Source organism: Aptenodytes forsteri, unplaced genomic scaffold (assembly GCF_000699145.1).
Source record: "Aptenodytes forsteri isolate BGI_AS27 unplaced genomic scaffold, ASM69914v1 Scaffold130, whole genome shotgun sequence".
Classification (NCBI taxonomy): Eukaryota; Metazoa; Chordata; class Aves; order Sphenisciformes; family Spheniscidae; genus Aptenodytes; species Aptenodytes forsteri.
Genome location: NW_008795133.1, coordinates 1303267 through 1322202, shown reverse-complemented (window position 1 = coordinate 1322202; position 18936 = coordinate 1303267). Strand labels below are relative to the sequence as shown.

At 40.9% G+C, this 18936-nt stretch overlaps 2 protein-coding genes across 2 annotated transcripts in view; one reads left to right on the top strand and one right to left on the bottom strand.

The window, feature by feature from the left end:
• The window catches only part of ABCG5 (ATP binding cassette subfamily G member 5), an 18808-nt gene extending 3013 nt beyond the window's left edge, over window positions 1-15795 (bottom strand). The window contains exons 1-12 of the mRNA XM_009278404.1: window positions 15674-15795; window positions 14887-15008; window positions 14297-14433; window positions 13976-14074; window positions 12864-12996; window positions 11171-11310; window positions 9882-10011; window positions 6907-7120; window positions 6439-6644; window positions 5396-5534; window positions 2369-2554; window positions 566-678 (exon numbers count right to left, since the gene is read on the bottom strand). Of these exons, the coding sequence (XP_009276679.1) occupies window positions 566-678; window positions 2369-2554; window positions 5396-5534; window positions 6439-6644; window positions 6907-7120; window positions 9882-10011; window positions 11171-11310; window positions 12864-12996; window positions 13976-14074; window positions 14297-14433; window positions 14887-15008; window positions 15674-15795 (1741 nt within the window). The remainder of the gene's footprint in view (window positions 1-565; window positions 679-2368; window positions 2555-5395; window positions 5535-6438; window positions 6645-6906; window positions 7121-9881; window positions 10012-11170; window positions 11311-12863; window positions 12997-13975; window positions 14075-14296; window positions 14434-14886; window positions 15009-15673) is intronic.
• Window positions 15796-16122: 327 nt separating this feature from the next.
• The window catches only part of ABCG8 (ATP binding cassette subfamily G member 8), a 14025-nt gene continuing 11211 nt past the window's right edge, over window positions 16123-18936 (top strand). Inside the window, 3 exon segments of the mRNA XM_009278403.1 lie at window positions 16123-16310; window positions 17727-17831; window positions 18590-18746. Coding sequence (XP_009276678.1) covers window positions 16260-16310; window positions 17727-17831; window positions 18590-18746 — 313 coding nt within the window. The 5' untranslated portion in view covers window positions 16123-16259.

Sequence of the window (18936 nt, the reverse complement as noted above, 5' to 3'; positions counted from 1 at the left end):
ACAGGCTGAGAGAGTTGGGGTTGTTCAGCCTGGAGAAGAGAAGGCTCTGGGGAGACCTAGCAGCCTTCCAGTACCTGAAGGGACCCTACAGGAAAGCTGGAGAGGGACTTTTTTTACAAGGGCATGTAGTGATAGGACAGTGGGGTGATGGCTTTAAACCGAAGGAGGGTAGATTTAGGTTAGATACAAGGAAGAAGTTTTTCACTATGGGGGTGGTGAGGCACTGGAACAGGTTGCCCAGAGAAGTTGTGGATGCCCCATCCCTGGAAGTGTTCAAGGCCAGGTTGGATGGGGCTTTGAGCAACCTGGTCTAGTGGAAGGAGTCCCTGGCCATGGCAGGGGGGTTGGAACTAGATGGTCTTTAAGGTCCCTTCCAACCCAAACCATTCTGTGATTCTATGATATGGCATTATAGTACATATTACTAATTAATAAGGTTTTTTTAAGAAGTTATCTTTAACTTATCAAGATTCTTTTATTGTATGTAGAAGGAAAATAAGCACTGACATCTTATTAAAATTATTTACAATGGATTTAAAGGCCTTTTTTTTTTTTTAATACTTACTGCATGTGAAGTTTAATCCATAAAATTCATTGACTATAAGAATCTCACTGCTGTATTTTTGAAAGGTAAGATAACTGAGTATTTTAAAAGGTGTCGGCATTTCTTCAATGGTCCTTAAAGAAATAGAGAAGTTAAATTGGCTTTTGCTACACTCCAAGAGCCAATTCTACCGCAAATTAAAACAAGCTCTCATCTTTGGCCCTAGCCTGTTACAGAAACAGTTCTTGGCTGTACATGTAGGGTTTTCAAACATAAAGTCCATTTTAGTGCTAAATGAGGAGACAACCGTGAAGGCTGTCTCTGACTTTGGTACAGTGTCATAATGTTCAGCCCTGGCTTGTTTATGGACAGTCACAAATAATTCTATGAAGTTTTTTGACATTCACATTGCAGCAATAAACTGAAAATGACAAGACCCAATATAAACCTTAGTTGCAAAAATGTGTTGCTTCCAAAATAAGAAACCACCAGCCCCTCGCTCCATCTTCAAAACCAAAAAAGACTGAATATCAATTCGTCGAAACAGTAGTAACAATACAAAAATGAAGCAAAGAATAAAGAGAAGGGAAAGAGTATGAAAAATTTGAAATAACATTATTCAACAAGACTGGGCAATTTCTGCACCTAAAATAGTGCAAGAATTTATGATTAAACAAACAAATGAACAGAAATAAAACCGCAACCCAAGTCTCAATGCTAATTTTAATATCCTTCGTTGCTTATGAAGTTTAATCATCAAAGAGATTCACCACATTAATTAGCAATGTCTCTACTGTAAAATAAGGTTAGAAACCACTCTAATAGTTCTTTAAAGTTATCATTAAGGCATTAGACTATGGTAGCGGGAATAACTGTCTTGTCACTATAAACATACATGTTCCTGAAATTAGGCAGGGACCAAATGAATTAGATATGAACTTAGTTTTATTTGATAAGCAAGTATTAGCTGAGATCTACTTTGAAGAGACAAAGCATCATCAGCTTTGTGAAGACTCATATGCTTTTCTTGAGGACAACTTGACGTCATCTTTTGTTAGGCTTACTTCATTTTCATTGGAAACATCTCAGGTGAGCACAGAATATTTTCTCAACATCTCAAGAAAACTTTTTTTGAGAAACTCTTATATGTTTCTCAACAAACAGTAATTTCAGTATTGACAAATATAAGAGGAAAACTGTTCAAAGTTCATGCAGTTACAATGCAAAAATATTTATTTGCACAGTAAACAGAGCAAGTGGATCAGAATTTTCCTGCATATTTACTAAACTACTTTATTATTTTTATGTAGTTAAGTCTGCACAGATAGAAAAAGTGGCTGAAAAGTTTAATGACTAAACTGGAGAATAACACTAATAAGATTTTTGAGAACACCTTTTTTTAAAAAACATCATTCCTAGTGTTTAATACCTGATAAGTTCCAGCAGTTACTAAAAGTTGTAAGTTTTGGGGGTTTTTTTGGTAGAATCCTCTAATGAGGATGGCATTTCATATGATAATATCAGCATAAGTAAAAGAATTCAGCCGAGCTGATAGATATTAGTTGCTCAGTTCTATCTTCCTTTTTTTTGCAAAAAGTAAAAGAAGTTAACTTTAGATATCATCAAAGATACTGTCTTTTTTGTGTGTTTAGAACAAGGCCTAACACGATCAGGCAGTTCTACCTCTGAAGGATAACAGCTGCACTTTCTTTCCATTGCTACCTGTGCATTATTGTGCTTCAGCAATACAGACTGTTCGTGAAACTCTTCTATAGGTAGATTATTTTAACATTAACACCATAATGAAATAAAACTTTTTCCTACCTTACTAGTCCCGTTCCCACTATCACACCTGCTGAATTAAGTAGCACCACTCCGCTTTGGACTATATTTGTGTTTTGAACCACGCCAAGTATAACAAGTGTTAGTAGTTCACCAATTATATGGGACGCTAAGACAACAGAAAAGAAAATTCCAAATCTGGAAGCATCAGGATACAACCCTGCAGTCCTGTACAAAAATGAGCAAAAGAACATTTATAAAACAGCATTTGGGTACTAAACTTGGAACATAGTTTTTATTTTTGTTTTTATTTATTTTTTGCAATTACAGCTCATTAAGCGAGCAGTTTATGCCTTAACCCTTAGTATGTTGTTTGGAGCCTTAACATAAAGGACATCCACTCGGCATTGTGACATAAGTGCAGATATATTAGCTTTTCTCCATCTAGATTAAAGAGGGTTATGTAAAGCTGTAATTGTAGCAGAAATCCATGTTGTTTCAAGATAACCACCGTGGTTTTTACAATCCCTTAATCTAACATCCTCCTCCTTTTTGAGTCTCTGCAGTGCGAGTCATTTATGTAAGTCACATATTTAAAGAACGTCTTTATGCAGATAATTAACAGATGGAATTGTGCACTTCTGATACTGTGCATGCAAATGTGAAAATGGATATACTCGATTAAACGGAAGGCTAATTGAATTCACCACCCATGTAATTCATCCAAATGCTATTTCCTCCATACTCCTGCACTCTTTAATACAGCATGTGCTTCCCAGCTTTTCCCTAGCTCGCCTAAGGAAAAAAAGTGTCGTCGTGTCCCCCCCCAGCCTGTACTACAGATTAAAAAGTTAAGAGAGGCCAGCAATTGCTGGGCAAACTTAATTCAGCCTTATAGTGTATATGACAGATGACAAAACTTTTTATTACATGGTGACATATTACTCTTTTTCCAAAATACCTCATACAAAGATTGCCTCACGCTAGGGACAGACTGCGTGCTTTACTTAGCTAACAAGCAGCTACTCAACATTTTATTTTCTTTTTCCTTGCTCAATGCAAGGCTCTACGTCTTTTTTTCAATCCATGATGTTTGAACATGGTCTTAAAATAGAAGTATTAATTTTCTTACAGGTTTCCTGTAGCATTTTTTGCATGTAATATCAAAATAATCTCTATTATAAATAGATGGCTGAACATTGACTTCAAGTATTAAATATTCAACGAGCTAGCAGGTATTTAACAACCTTTAATCACAGATTGGTGCAGAAGAAACAGCTCTCCAAAGTCCTAGCATAAAAGTATCACCTTCTCTGAAGTGCTCTAATACTTCACACAGAGCTATGTAGACACAGACTAGTAAATCTGGGGTAGGAATAGAAAGAGAAGAAAGCCTAAAAGAGAAGGAAAAAAACAATTCAGAAGAGAGCGCATTACAGCAATAGAATGGTAAGATAAGAGAAACTCTTAGAACATTTCCCAGAGGTATCTTTAGCCAGGAAAATCTGCATAAACAGAGTACATTTACTTGATTGCAAAAGCTGCTGTATTTGTTCTTGGCCAGAGCTGCCTTGTGTCTGATCAGGTAAGAGTTTGGGACTGTCTGACCCAAGCTGTCTGACCCTACAAACACAAACTCTGAGAGAAATGGCTTGTCAGAACACATACCAGAGGCTATCAAAGCCCCTCCAAAAGTTAGTCCTGCGCAGGTACAATCTTCAAAATTTCACAGAGAAACTACTTGCCTTAAGAGGTCTAAGGGCACTATGAAATCACTCTGACACATCACTGATGGCTTCCAAACAACCACAAGATAGCAAAGATATGCAGAGGCTAATATCTGTAAATTCTGTAAATATTATCCATTAACTGGAACCACACTCTTTATTGTTGATTGTGTTTAAAACTACCAAAGCACAAGGGCAAAGTCTCTGCCCATACGGATTTCCTGTTCATCAAGGAGCGAGCGTGACAAAGAGTGGCTCGTGTTCTTCAGGAGCTCCACAAACCTTCCCTCATTGAGCCCGAAAAGATGCCTTCCAAATGGCTGCCTTCTTGGCAACCAGCTCACTAGCAGGCAGAAGTGGAAGGGCTCTGGTGAGCACAGTGCATCCTCTAAAAGCTTAGTGGGCGGAGGAGTAATTTCTGTTTGTCTGTGAAGAAGGACTTCTTGGGGAGCACTGCCTGAAGCAGGTAGCACCGACAGCTTGCAGAAATAAAAGCCCAGGTAGCTAAGAGGACAAAGAGAAAGATGGCCTTGCTTGAACAAAACTTTAGTGTGCTACACACCACTCCCTTCATAATTAGGAAAATAAAAAACCCAGGAAAAGCTTGAAGGACAGAAATTGGCCCTTATTACTTTGCTATTAGCTTATGCCAGCAGCTATGGACTGTATTAAGTTCAGAATAAGCAAGTGGAAGGTGGGAAATCAATGGAACAGAAATGAAGAAGAGCAGACCTATGTGATAGATAAAGCAATGAACAGATGAAATATTTCATCATCGCATTCTGAGGTACTACTTCACAATGATGCGAGGAAATGAATGTACTGGAGGGAAAAAAGCAAGCTTTACAATCAAACCCTTTCTCCCACTATCAGAAATCTACTTTAGTGCCTTTCTCTGGAAAGTGGAAGAAAGGGATCCAAATCTCATCACTTCCATATGCTTGTAGCTAAACCCCAAATGTCCCAGGAAATATGAAGCTTTGTTACTGTCACGTACCTACTGTTGTCTTCCTCACTTTTTTCCCCTCTTATTTCCTATCTTTCTAAATGTAATGTAAAATGACACTTCCTGCTTTTGGTATGACACAAGAATAATAAATGTCCCGGGCCCATTAAAACTTCTCAAGTTACCTACAGAACTGGTAACTTACTTACTCAGTAAGTGTTTTAACACTGCCTGAAAAAGAAGGGTTAAAATTGTGTCATCTTCCCTTAAGCTTTCTCTGTAATCATTCTGAGAGACAACAGCAGGAAGACATGCCAGGAGGCCCGTTGCTGACACAGGAATTGAAACTGATAACGAGAAGAAAATAATAATCCAATAGATGGTATAAGTGCTTACCAGTATATAAAGGTGCTGAAAATTGCCACGCTGATGACACTGAAGGGCAGGAAATGTACTATATAAGCTAAAAGCATTTGCCACTTCTTATATAAGCCATCTTTACTTTCTTGGTCACTGATAGCACGTAAAGGTGGGACTGGATTAAATATATAAGAAATAAATTAAATCACCTTTGAATAAAGAGACCAAGACTTGTTGCTAGCAAAAATGACCTGAAACACAGAGAAAACTTTGAGAATATATCAGAAACATTCTGTCTAAACCAGTCTGATCCCTTTTTCCCCCACTACAAATGCAAAACATGCTCCCTGCAGATTGCAAAAGTTGGTAAGCTTAATGAAAGAGACCTGACTAGGCAGCATGCAGGACAGTCTTCTCTTTTTGCAGATACAAATTAAAGACGTGAAAAAACTGCCGACACTGGATAATTTCTTGAGGTGCTCTCATCCCAAGGTGATGACAGCAGTGTATGTTCCCCACATGAGCAAAACAGTTTTTAGGGCTGTAAATAGAAACTACTGCTGGTCTTAGTATGGCAGCTGTAGGAGAAACACCCTCCACGAAAAATGTAATCATCACAGAATACTCTTAAATTTAATTATCCTTAATTGCTGTCAAAGCTGATTTGTTCTTCTGTCCTTTCCATGCCTTTGGTTTTGATCTCACTTCAGATGTTAACTACAGACCTAGACTTTGTCCTGCCTTTATAATGCTACATGCAGGCAAGTTAAGGGCTATTGCACAGTTCAGAATAAACCCTCCACACACAGGCCAGCTGCAAAAAGGGCAAGGCAGGGATCAGGGCATATCCCTTCATTAAGTGCAGTGAACCTGGAGCGCCTCTGATGGGCTAATCTTTTTCTGCGGTGCGAAGCTCCCTGTTGCTTCGCCTTTGAATTTCATGCTTCTGTATCAGCTCTGACATTACCTAAAACTGTTAAGATCCTTTAAATGGCTGCCTTCAAAAAAGACTTTTTCACTATTTACAAAATAGTGGCAGCAATACCTGCTGCTGCACGTGATACAGGACAGAAACTCACAAAGGGCAACAGCATTGAGCATCCCTGTGTAGGGGGGGGCACTCACGCACTGGTAGACAAGCCCCACACGGTCCTGCACAGCTCCTTTTACCAGGTCATTCCTTAGTCTAAGAAGGAAAAATGCTATGAACAAGCCAAATAACAGATTCTGGAGGAGTCGCATGATGATGCCCATCTTATCTCTGGAGAAGTTTCTTGTTGTCCTCCTGGTAATGAAACAAAACAGTAACAATATACTTGTTAGCTATGACTGACCACATGTTGGTAGGGTATTTAGCTTTGAACAAATCTTACACACTATGTGGCCACAAAAATGTAATATATTAAAAAAGACAGAGACAAGTACAGTGGTAGACAAAATAAACAAGAAAGTGCATTTATATATGGGGGGGGGACAGGGACCCAAAAGATTGGTGGATAAGAAAAAAGATTTTTCTTAAAAATGGGGGGGAAATAAAAAAGTCTTACCGTAAAAGAATCCATAGTTTGTAAAAGGCACTGGGTGAGTCTTTGTTTTTGAATGGTATTGGTGGCAGCTCTTTCATACACTTTGTTCTTTCAATGGCTGCCAGTACTTTGCTAAAGATCTCCGAGTTTTTGTAGGCTGATACAATTACCTGAACCCTACTGTAGGTTTCGAGTTCACGTTCCTTGCTTCGAGTGTCCACGGATGTCAGATCCACTGTAAATTTACAAAGTGTTTACTATATATACACATCACTTTCCCTTCATACCTCTTCCCCCCTTGCAACTAACCTTTCCTTGTCTCTATCCTAAAATCTGCAAAGAAGAAAAGGTCCATTGAAAGTATTCAAGGTTTCTTTTACTCCTCCCTTCCTTTAGAAACGGCATGAATGAATAGCTGTGCAGCCACAGTAAATCTCTGTGTTTTGTGGCTTCTGTAGGACCCTGAAGTTCGAGTTCTTTATCTGGAAATGCAGGGACTGAGCGGTGTGTTGGTCAGACCTTTAGCGTTCTCCTTGCACGGCACAGAGCTGTGCCACCAGTGAAACGCTACTGCTGCCAAGAGCAAGACAGAGCACCAGCTGAGGATGAACACTGATGAGGATGAAGAGATGACTTTCTGGTCATGTATTTCTCAGGTTTTCAGGCAAATGGTCAGACATGGCTCCCTGATTCCCCCTTGTCCTCTGCCTGCTCCTCCATAACCATGGAGCTTTGTTTTCCAGTTAGTCTGAGCACATGCTGCAGAGACATTGCTCTTCTCTACTTGAGCTGTTACTGCATTGTTGGACTGGGTTTCAGCCACATCCTTCTCAGACATACTTCTGTTTTAATGGGAAGTCAGAGGATGTTCAGCAGGCCAAATTCCCCTAGCAGGCTCAGCCCAAGCTGAAGAAAATATTACTTACTGACGTGGAACTTACGAAAGGTAAATACTTCACAGAGTTAATGTTCCTTTCTAGTAAGTCCACCTATACCTATTCCTGACACCAGCAATTCTTTTACTGGTAGATGGGAACTTTGTGTGTGTTACTTGTACAAGTCATACAGATTCAGCAATAGTGCTGCTAATAATGCAGCTAAAATGCATTAGGAATTTCCCTTTTCCCTAATAACAATGAAGTATCTTCAGTTTCAAAAACTAGACTGTTGTTCTCAGGAATAGCTGTTCTTACAGATTTTTGTATTACTCTTCTACATCGGCTAAGATGTCTTTAGCAGTTATTTATTCTTAAGGTTTCTGTCATCCTTAGATTTCAGTTTTCCAGTACCATGCTCAACTTCAAAATACAAATGGAAGAAGAGAAAAGGAGCCCTTGTCCAGGATTCTTGTTTTGTCCTCTAATCCTGAATTAAGCTTGTGAATACTTTCCTGGTGTTCTGAAAGCTGGAATTCAGCAGAATTGTCTTTAATGGTAAACATTACCAAAATGAAGTCATCACTTTTGTAAATAGGAACATAAAAAAATGCAGACATGCTTTTTAAAACTTGGCCAGTGTGACTTGCTGGAAGTCACACACAAAATAAATGGCAAGCAGGTGTGTTTTAAAAAATAACACCACTGACTAGTCACTACACCAAATAGCTAATGCCTACCACGCATTTGTACTTTTTACATAAACACAACATGTGACATTTCAATTCTATAATCCAACTCTATAATCCAATACTATAATCCATGCATTGAGTGCATCCATATAATCTATGCACTCAATGCATAGGATCTATTTTCCTCTGCTCTTGGTGTAAATGAGATCAGAATCCATCCTTTCATTCGCATCATTAAATCACACAAAAAAATATAAACTACCAATTTTCCAAAGACTAAATATTCTGATGATTCTTTGCTCTAAACTGTATTTTTTCCTTTTCTTGTCACATTCAAAGGTTGACATTTGAAGAATGCAGTACTCTCTTTACCAAGCTTTTTAAAAACTGGGTCTAAATCTCAAATCATCTATGCTTTTCAAGACTATTCAAATTCACGAAGGCAAAATTATCCTCACTGTCACACCAGTATTTTCAGCTTCATCCCATTCCAGCTTCATGTCAACAACCATCCTCTCTTCTCTCTGAGTTTAGGATGCCATCTAGACAATAGAAGAACACTGCCTCCTCTGAATGTGCCACGTTTCTGAATACAGCTTTTTGGATTGGTCAAATTCCCTGGTTAACACACAGCTAGTATCGTCAGAAATCAACCTACATACTAGATTAAAAAAAGGTAGATAGATAGATATACACACACAGGTATGTATGTACATCTATACACACACAAACACATACACATGTTCTTCAAACTTATATCTGCTTGAATCGGGTACACAGATGCCCTGCAGCAAAACCAAGCTTCATTTCCAAAATCTCATGCTGACACTTTCTTTCATCCTGAATTGGGGAAACAGTACTCTTCAGCTTTTGCCAACAGCTTGCCACCATCATCTCCTGAAGCATCCATATGTTCTGCTCCACCAGCTCACCCTGGTATTAGCAACTCCCTAAACTTTCTGAGGCCTCAATTGTGAATCTCTGGAAATGGATGCCTCAGTCATCCTGTATTTATTCCACATCCCTCCCTTCAGGCAACAACTGTCTTCAGTTGCTTGGCATCACAAAAGTCCATAAGAGCAAAAGACTTTCCACAGTTTTGGGATCAAATTGATTTTCCAATGTCCAGTGGACAGCCACAGGGAGATGCCACCAGGAATCCACAAGTTTCATGAAGCTGAGACTCCTTTTTTATTGGTAATTTACTCCTTTCTGCTGTGTTTCAGTCCTTCTGCAAACAACTTCTGCTTTATGGAGTCAGTGAAGGTTACATGGGCGCAGCTCTTTCATCTCCGAGCTGAGCACAATTACAAAGTTTAGAAAGAATTCAAACACATTTCTATCTCTGGAAGAACTTTAATTTGGGGAGGAAAACCTGTTTGTCTAAAGGAAACCCATATTTTTACCAAAACAACTTAGACAAACTTACCATAGAAGTCAAAAGGATTTGATTGCTCAGGACAAGAATAGCCGCAGCTGCTAAAAAATGTAATCATTTCCACAGGGTTCCCACAGAAAACCATTTCTCCAAAGCTCATGATGGCTATTTTGTCAAATAACTGCGGGGAGCAAATTAATATATCAGCAATAAATACCGAGAAGCAGTACAGTAGTTCTTGAGTACACCTACTGTCTTGGTAATAAAAATGCTTTGACAGGAAAAACTGTTTTGACGCATTCAAACTTCCTTAGAATATTTCTGTCAAAGGAAGTTTGTCCTTTCTATCGCTCCTCTCAGTGGTTATGCAAGATGACACATTTGTAAGCTCTTAAAACTAGTGCTTCTCAAAACTGTCAGCAACAGCAGCATACAGAGGTAATCCACAAACAGAAATGGGAGCTGTGGACTTCTGACTTCACTTCTAATGCACCTTCACTTACTGACAGACCTCCTTTGGCGCTTAATAGCCCCAGTCTGTAAAATCCCCAAATTGTTGGGAAGATTATCCTGAAGTGCTTAAGGACTTTTAACAGCACTGCTCTTTGGGTGAACATTTGCCAGGGCAGGGTTCCCACCAGCTATGATCGACCCATATTCCCAAGGCACCAGGACTGCTTTCAGTCCAGAAAACCACCGTCACTCCCCTCCGGCTTCACGACCACTTACACTCAATTCCGTCAGCCAGGGAAGAGGTGCCGTGCATTCACGTGGTGGGTGGTGGATGTGAGAGAAGAGCAAAGTGCGAAAGAGTAATGGGAAGGGAGAAGTGCTCTCCCCAGCACAAGCCCTGCAAGGCAGGCCTGCCCCACCGCATGACCAAGGTGTACCCACATCACTTGACGCAAAAAGGAAAAAAGATTTTTTTTTTTTTTCCCTTTCCATTCCAAATCACGGCTTTATCTGTCTCAAGTTGCAAGTGTTACTGAAATATGAATATGTAAAGATAAATAAAGCGCTAGTTTTTACAGTGCCTGCACACATGGGGGATTTACATGGCTTCTTCCAGTGTTTTTGATTTGGGTAGCTGCATAACACAAAGGTTAGGCACGCAGTCAGTGTGCATGCTGTTTTCACAGGGCAGCATGTGATCCAAAGTGCCCTGTGACTGGCAGAAGGCCAGAGCTGTGAAGTTCAAGACAAGCCTGTATTTACGCAGGGGGAAAGGAAGAGAGCCTTTGAAGGCAACTATACTGGATCTTGTACTTCTATCCTGAAAAGAACCTAGGTACTAAGAAGCCTGGTGTAAAAAAAGCAAATAGTGAGTAGATATCATTTACCCTGAAGAGTTCTGAGCGAGGCTGATGAATTGTCATGATCACAATCCTGCCTCTGTGTGCAAGCTCTGAGAGCAGCGAGACAATCTGGTTTGCCGTCAGGCAGTCCAGCCCTGTCGTTGGTTCATCAAGTAGCATGACCTCTGTGAAATGACAAGGAACATCATTAAAACTCAGGTAAACGGGGAGCAAATGTTACAGCTTCTGCCTTTGAAGCTAATTTGGCAAATAGCATAGAAATTACTTTACATGTGAAGTTCCACGTGTAAAGCCGAGTATGCATAGCTATTGCCATGATGGGATCTTTCAGTTTTAGTTAGCTTCAGTGGTTCAGTTTCAGTGACTAGGACTTAAGGACATAAAAAACTACTGCAGGATCAGAGCATACACATTTTTTTTCTAAGTTCAGGTGAAATCTGAAAATTACCAAAATAGATTTGATGTATACATCTGCTTCTAAGAACAATAATGATAAATTTCATCACGTATACAAATGTAAATATAACTGACATAATTAGCTAGAAGTCATAATCTGAATTAAATCTATATATACACACAGAATTTGTTATGAACAAATTAAGAGTTGTTAAAATACAGCATATATAATTCCATAGATGAGAGCGGTAGGGTTTTTTTACTGCATTTTCTTCATGATTTCATTGCACATGGAAGGGTAAAAGTTACAGTCAAATCCATTATTTTTACAGAGATGAGACATAGCACAGAAGAGGGCAGTTCAACCTTGATCAGGATAAGGGGGGAGGAGAGCTTTCTCTGTAGGTTTATCTACACAGAATTACTTTGTGTTTACTATAGAGTTTAGTGAACTTACTGAGCAATAACTACACCCAGTGAACTCTCCAGGAGCCACCAGTAGCACACAGTACCTGTGAAATACCTCACTTTGCTATGTAAATGCTCCTTCCTGCCTGGTATGCAGTCCTAGCACATCTGCACCGCTACGAGGACTCCAGAATCCAATAAATGCGTGCTATACATTCACGCCATAAGATTCTGGCACCTTTAAGAAACTATCTCAACACAGACAAAATTTACAGTGCTGTTTCCCATGGCTAGTCCTTCTAGTTACCCTGCTTTGATTTTCATTCTTTTTTTTTTTTTCTTTACAGTAAATCTACAACCACATATAGAAGTGTGGTATTCATCAATATCTCGTTTCTTATCAAGGGCAATGCAACATGAGGGCTATTATACTTCTGAGCATTTACTCTGTTCTGTTTATGTCTTTTCCAAATGAGCAAATCTCATGTGCCGAGTACCTTTTTGGCTCTGGTGCTCACACACACACGGCTCAATGGCAGCTACTCCACTACAAGGCTCAAAGCTTGCAGATGCATGGCTCTAATGCGCTCAAAAAACTATAAATTAATGTGCCACAACCAACATTTCATACACGGGAAGGGTGAGCCCGGAAAGACTTAAAATAGATAAAAGCAAGGCTAAACCTATGTTCAGTCCCTAAGATTTTAAAATCGTCTACTTTCCAAGATCAACTAATAGATTAATGGCAGACCTGAGTTACTGCTCATCCTTTTCTGTCACTACTAGACTAGCTTTTGCTGAATTACAGAATATAAATGCTTTTGTATTTTAAAGTGGTTTATGGAGGTCCATGGTGGGAGCGCGAAGTGACACTGCTTTGTTCAATTTTGAAAATCCGTGCAGCGGTACTTACTGGGATCTTGTAATAGCTGGGCTGCAATTGAAACACGACGCCTCTCACCCCCAGAAATTCCTACAAAAATACGGCTTCCAATTATTTTGTCAGCAATGTAGCCGAGACTCAGCTCAGCCATAACGGCATCTACCTGAAAAATTATTACAATTTAGAAAGACTAAACACAGTCCAACTCAGATACCTGTGTGCAAAACGAAAAAATGAAAGAAAAAAAGAGACATAATCTTAAGCTATGGTTTTCCCAATATGCTGCTTGCATCCATTCTAGTTGGAAGGTATCTGGCCTCGTTTCTATTTGATTATTTTTAATGTATTATTTCAATTATTATTTTTTAAATTTTATTTTCATTTATTCTGAAATGAGTAGAATTTTAGCTTCAGTTGTCATGAAGAGATGAAGAGTTCAGAGGTGGGACTAGAAGTTAAGGTCTGAAGCATAACATGCTGCTCTGGCTTCCAAAATAAGGGAGCAGAAAGGCACATCTGTTCTGGGGATGTATAAAATACTGAGTGGAAGATAGGTGAAGAGAGAAGACAGAGCGCAAGGGCCTTTGGTCAGGAATATCCAATCTTTACTCTCAACAGAGGCCAAGAAGAGTCCTTTAATAGATCTGAAACACACCTATTTTATCAATAAAGTAGCTTGTAGGGGGCTTATTAGACCAGTGCTTTTCGGAGCTGTTCTGGTTAGTGAGAGACGTCCTACAGGAGCCAGAGTAGTGTCGAAGTCACCTCTGCTGTCCATGAGACTTGCCAGCACACATAGCCCTAAACACCCCAGAGAACTGTGTTTCCCAGCTGGAGAAGGGGAACTGACCTCGATACCAATAGCAGTATCTCCTGCAGCAGTAACTGCTACAGCTTTGGGCGGGAGAGTTTTGTCCCAGCATAATGGTGATTCCCTGGGTCAGCTCAAGCCCCTTGCAGAGATGGGGAGCACCAGAGAGTTTGTGTCCTACTCCTCAGCAGGAGGATTTCTCCCCATTTGCAGAATGAGGATTACAAAACCTTATAAACGTAAAACACAGCCATGGATGGAAAATGCTGCTGGTGAAAGCATTACATGACATCATGTCTGCCTTTCTGGTGGAAGACGGTAAAGTACAGACCTTCTTTTTGATGAAGTTGTTGGAGCATTTCTGAAGAGTTAGTAAAGCAGTGTAGGTCAGAGACTCTTGTATGGTGAGGAAGCTTAACAAAGTGTCACTCTGGGAAAAAAAGGTGAAGAGGAAGAAGCAGTTAGTCCTGTAGTAATTAAGGTCTTGCCCCTGCTCGCACAACTTTCATTCATTCATACAATTTATTAACCTCGTTGTACCAAATTCACTAGTAAAATCTCTGTCAGATTACATTACTCCATTTACACTAGCAACTTTACTTTCTTTACATGAGAGGAAGCACAGTGCACAAAAATAAATGTAGACGGCAACCTGTGGCACATAAGAGATGCAATCTCTAAACTGTTCCTTCTTCAGCTGACGCCCGTTCACACACACTTCACCAAAGAAGTTGTCTTTATGTCCCAGTCTTCCTGATATTGCATCCAGAAGTGTTGTTTTCCCAGATCCTTTCAAACAAAAGAAATTAATCATGTGATGAGATTAATTTTTTGATTTCAAGAGCGGTAGCCTCGCTTGGATAGAGACGTATGAAAACAATAAAGTTTTTTTTTTCTCTCAATAACATTAAAATAATAGGTCCTGAAAATGCAGCTAGTTAAGGGGAAGTAAATGGGAAACCTAGAATGTGTGTAAATTAGCATTTAATTCATACAAATTCACACTTCATAGTGAAACATTTGGGTTTAGAAGTAACCTTATCTTTTATTGAAGTTATAATTGTTAGTTAGATGACAGAAGATTGAACTCTGAAAACCAAGCACCACATTTTTACAAAGCAGGGGTTAAAACCAGCTGCAGTTTCATTATTTAAAACACAGACCTCAGTCACATTCATACCACTGTGAAAGTCACCAGTATGAAGTTCGATCTTACTCTTTTAAAGTACTGGAACAGCTTACCAGAATTTCCTAAAATCCCCATAATCTGGCCACTCTCTATGTGAAATGAAACATCCTTAAGTATTTGCCGGGTCCATTTTTTATGATAGAAAGAAACATTCCACCATGGGCCAACACGTTCTCTTGGAAAACAAACATCAAAAAAGACAAAATAGAGAAGATTTAAAAGTTTTGCATAAACAAGCAAATGGTTTATAGCTACTTGCATGTGGGATGGGAGCCTGCAAGGATTTTAAAATGTTGGGGGAAAAAAAAAATTTCCCCCCTCCCCCCCCCAGGCTTTAACATTTTAACTTCAGCATTATCTGGAAGATAAAATGAAGTCTGAACAGATTTTTCAGAATGACTGCTAGGAGGCTTTTGGACTACAACCAAAAGGGGAAACTTGAACTGAGGCTTTATTTGTTGACAATGTTTGCCAGCCATTAATCCACCTGACTGTTTTTTTAGGCCCTCACGTTATCCTTCTGGCAGCAGTAAGAAAGGCAGTGGGAAAAGTCACAATCTTTGGAAGTCTCCTCTAAAGCATCTCCTTCAGAGACATGTGAAGAACCACCGGTGAACCCTCCGGAGGACAGACTGGTTCTGTCTCCCTCAAGCCGTGTACTCTACCCCTGTGGCAGGCGGCCCAGTGCCATGAGGCAGGCAGCCTGGCAACGTCCCTCCTTCTTTACTGGGCTGAAGCCGAACTCACAGCCCACGGGTCCCAGCCTCTCTCCCCTCAGCCCCTGGGGTCGGAGCAGCTGCTGGCGGGCAGGGGCTCGCCATGCCGCCTTCCTGGCCCTACCTGATGGCGTAGGAGACACCCCGGACACTGATGCTGTTGGAGGGCTGCGCCGTGGCCTTCGCCTCGCCTATCTGCCCACCGCTTCTGCTCCTCTCCAGGGCGGGAGACCCTCTGCCCGACATCCTCCGGTGCTGGGGCCCCACAGGCTCCCTCCCTCACGCTGCTGGCCAGGTGCCTGACACTGCCAGCACCATGCCTCCCCCTGGCACTGGGCAGGGGCAGCTCCCCGCTGTCCCCGGTTCAGAGCAGGTCGCTGCCCCTGGTGCTTGCCACCCAGGGAAGCGCCTAAAAGAAAATAGAGGGGCTATCAGTTCTTTCTTTTTCCTGACAACAACTGATAGGCGATTAGCTGAAGCCGCTATCTGATGTACCTTTAGCCCGAGCTGTTACTGTCCCAGAGGAGGGCAATATTTCCCTGTCCATGGGGTTACACCAGCTGCAGAGACACAGCGCGCCAGGAGAAATGGTGCTGTGGTAAAGGCGCCTGGAAAGGGCTGAGCTCAAAACCAAGACAAGAAGGATTTCCACAGCTTTCAGAGAGCCGATAGTCAAACCACCACAGGGAGCAAGACCTTCCACTGCCAGCATGAAGGAAGCCACTGAAAATGTCTCTCTGGATGGTGTCGGCTGGAACCAGGTGGCACACGAGGGTTTGCCGGTGAGTGAGACCTGTGGGGAGCGGGGAGGGACCCGATGGGCTCAGCCATCCCGCAGCTACAGCGCTTGCCGGGGAGCTGGAAGGGGGGGGTGCCCAGCCTGCCGACCGGGCATTTTACAGGCAGTGAGCCCTTACCTCCTCCAGCTCTGAAATGGGGACCAGAAAGCATCCTCACCCCCCACAAGAGCACACTGGGGATGAGGCCGGTGCCACGCAAGCCGTGCTCAGATGCCACGGTGGTGGGGCTATGGGAGGGGATCTTCAAATACGTGGATGAAGCAGAAAGTCCCTGTGCATGGCCTGGACTGGCTTTCCCAGGACATGCCTTTGGGCTGTAAAACTATCTCCCGATATTTGCTGGGGACCACCTGTTTTTTTTAAAAATTAAGTTCAACGTAAGCAAGAGCGCAGAGTGCTTTGGCAGCGGGGGCAGCTTGGAAGGCTTTAATGTGGCTTTTCAGGCTGCTTGGTGTCATGTTGCTTTCCGCAGTGTATCTAGACTGAAAAGATTAATCAGCCTCGTTTGCTGTGAGGGTAGGAGGTGCACACAAAGATTGTGGTCACCATCTGCCAAAGATACCACAGCCATGGATAGGGTCCGCTACACAGGGAACAGGTACATTTGCCTTGGCTAGGGATACGTGTCTGACTCGTAGGAGAGGCACAAGGGTGTGGGAGAGATACGGCTGTCTGGAGTAAAAACTACAGGCATGCACACAGAATTAAACCCAAAGCCAGAAAGCTGCCTCAGCAAAAACATCTTAATTGCAACTATATGCAAAAGGTTAACCAAGCCAAGTAGAGACTCTTATTTTAACCGGTATCTGAGAACACTAAGTTCCAGTTGACAACCTGTGAATTTAAAAAACAAAAGAGGAGAAAAAGAGACCATACTCGTTGTTGCACACCTACTCGTTCATAAAGCCTCCAAGTTAACGAGTCCCTGTGGAATTCAATAACGAGCATACTTCCAGCGAACCTTAATTTTTAGCTGTCATAACTTATGAATTTCAATATGCACCATTTTGATCCGGTAGGCTAACATTGCTGAAGCAGTACCTTTTTTCCTCAAAAATAGAAATAGAGTCCAATCTCTTTATAGTGGCATGACATTTATCTCCATTTTGAAAGTGATCCCATTTAAACGGAAAACAAATAGAAGAGCATAGCACAGCATGTTTGGCCCTCATACGTGCCGCTAGAACAAAGTACGTTTCACACTGATTAACAGATAACTCATTTCAACCTTTCAGACTTTAGCACTAGAGTAACTCATCAACAATTATATCCCATAAAATATATTTCCCTTTGTGCTTCGCCTTTTCTAAACTCAAATTTTAACAGCACTTTAGATATTGTGATTAACTATTGTAATTAACCTAATAACTTTTCCAGACCAAGGCCCAGGATACTATTTTTTGCTCTGAAGAAGATAACAGTCTGTATTTCACATACAGGGGAAAATCAAACGTTCTCGAGGTCAAAGAACTCAACTACCAGGTAAAGTTGTAAATTATATACCTCCCTTCAGCAGGGAGCATATCCAGCAAAGCCTGTTTCTATATGCAAGCCATTTTAAAAGCCAAACAAAGCTGAAGTTCACAACACAAAGTTGACACGACCGTTGCACAGTCAAATACACAGAAGTTTTGTGAGGAGAATCATGCTCTTGGCTGCAATATTGACAGCAGGCTAAACCCTCCACTGTAAATATATCTAGTAAAGCTAGGGGATAAGACAGGAGAAGAGGTCTGTTTCTAGGCTCTGTTTTTTCTCAGTCTTGAGCCAGATTATTCCTCTGAGGGCTGGTGCAGAAGGACTTTCAGTCCAGCTAGGGATGGTGGGAGCCCTTGCTGGCAAGAATGAGTATGCGGAAGGAGACGATGACTAACGAGGAGGATTTCAGGGAACCAGTGAAATTTTTCATCTCCCTTTGTGCCACCATGGCATCTGAAGTAGATTTCACAATTTTCAGTTTTGTGTAATTTCAAATTATATTAAAGATTTTAAACATTTAAAATTTCCAATAGCAATAAATTACCAAAGTAACAGAGGACAGAGATAGCTTTAGTGATTAACAGAATGAGAAGCAAGGCATGAAAACCATACTTGGCTGTAAAAGAACTTTCTTACGTGTATTTCTGAAGATTAACAATATTATTTTAACATATTCTCTGCTTGTAACAGCATAACTTTGAAGGGATTTATTGCTAAGTAGTTTATTGTTTGAATTGAAGGGACTTGTTTCTTTCTGTTAGGTTAACATGGCATTCCAGATTCCCTGGTATGAAAACCTCGTGCAGATGAAAATGCCATGGACCTGCAAATCGGATCCCCGTTCTCATGTGTCAATAATCCAGAATCTGAATTTAAAAGTCCAAAGCGGTCAGATGCTAGCTATTATAGGAAGCACTGGTAAGAGCAACCAAATTTCATGATTTGACTAACTCTCAGATAAAACGTACACAGCCAAGAGCAATACTCTGCAGTCTTTTGAATGGCAAAATCTAGTTGAGAAACAACTATTGGAAATGTGTCACTTAACTACATTCTTTAAAAAGTATGAGGAAAGAAAGTATGAGGAAACAAAGAATGATACGGGGGG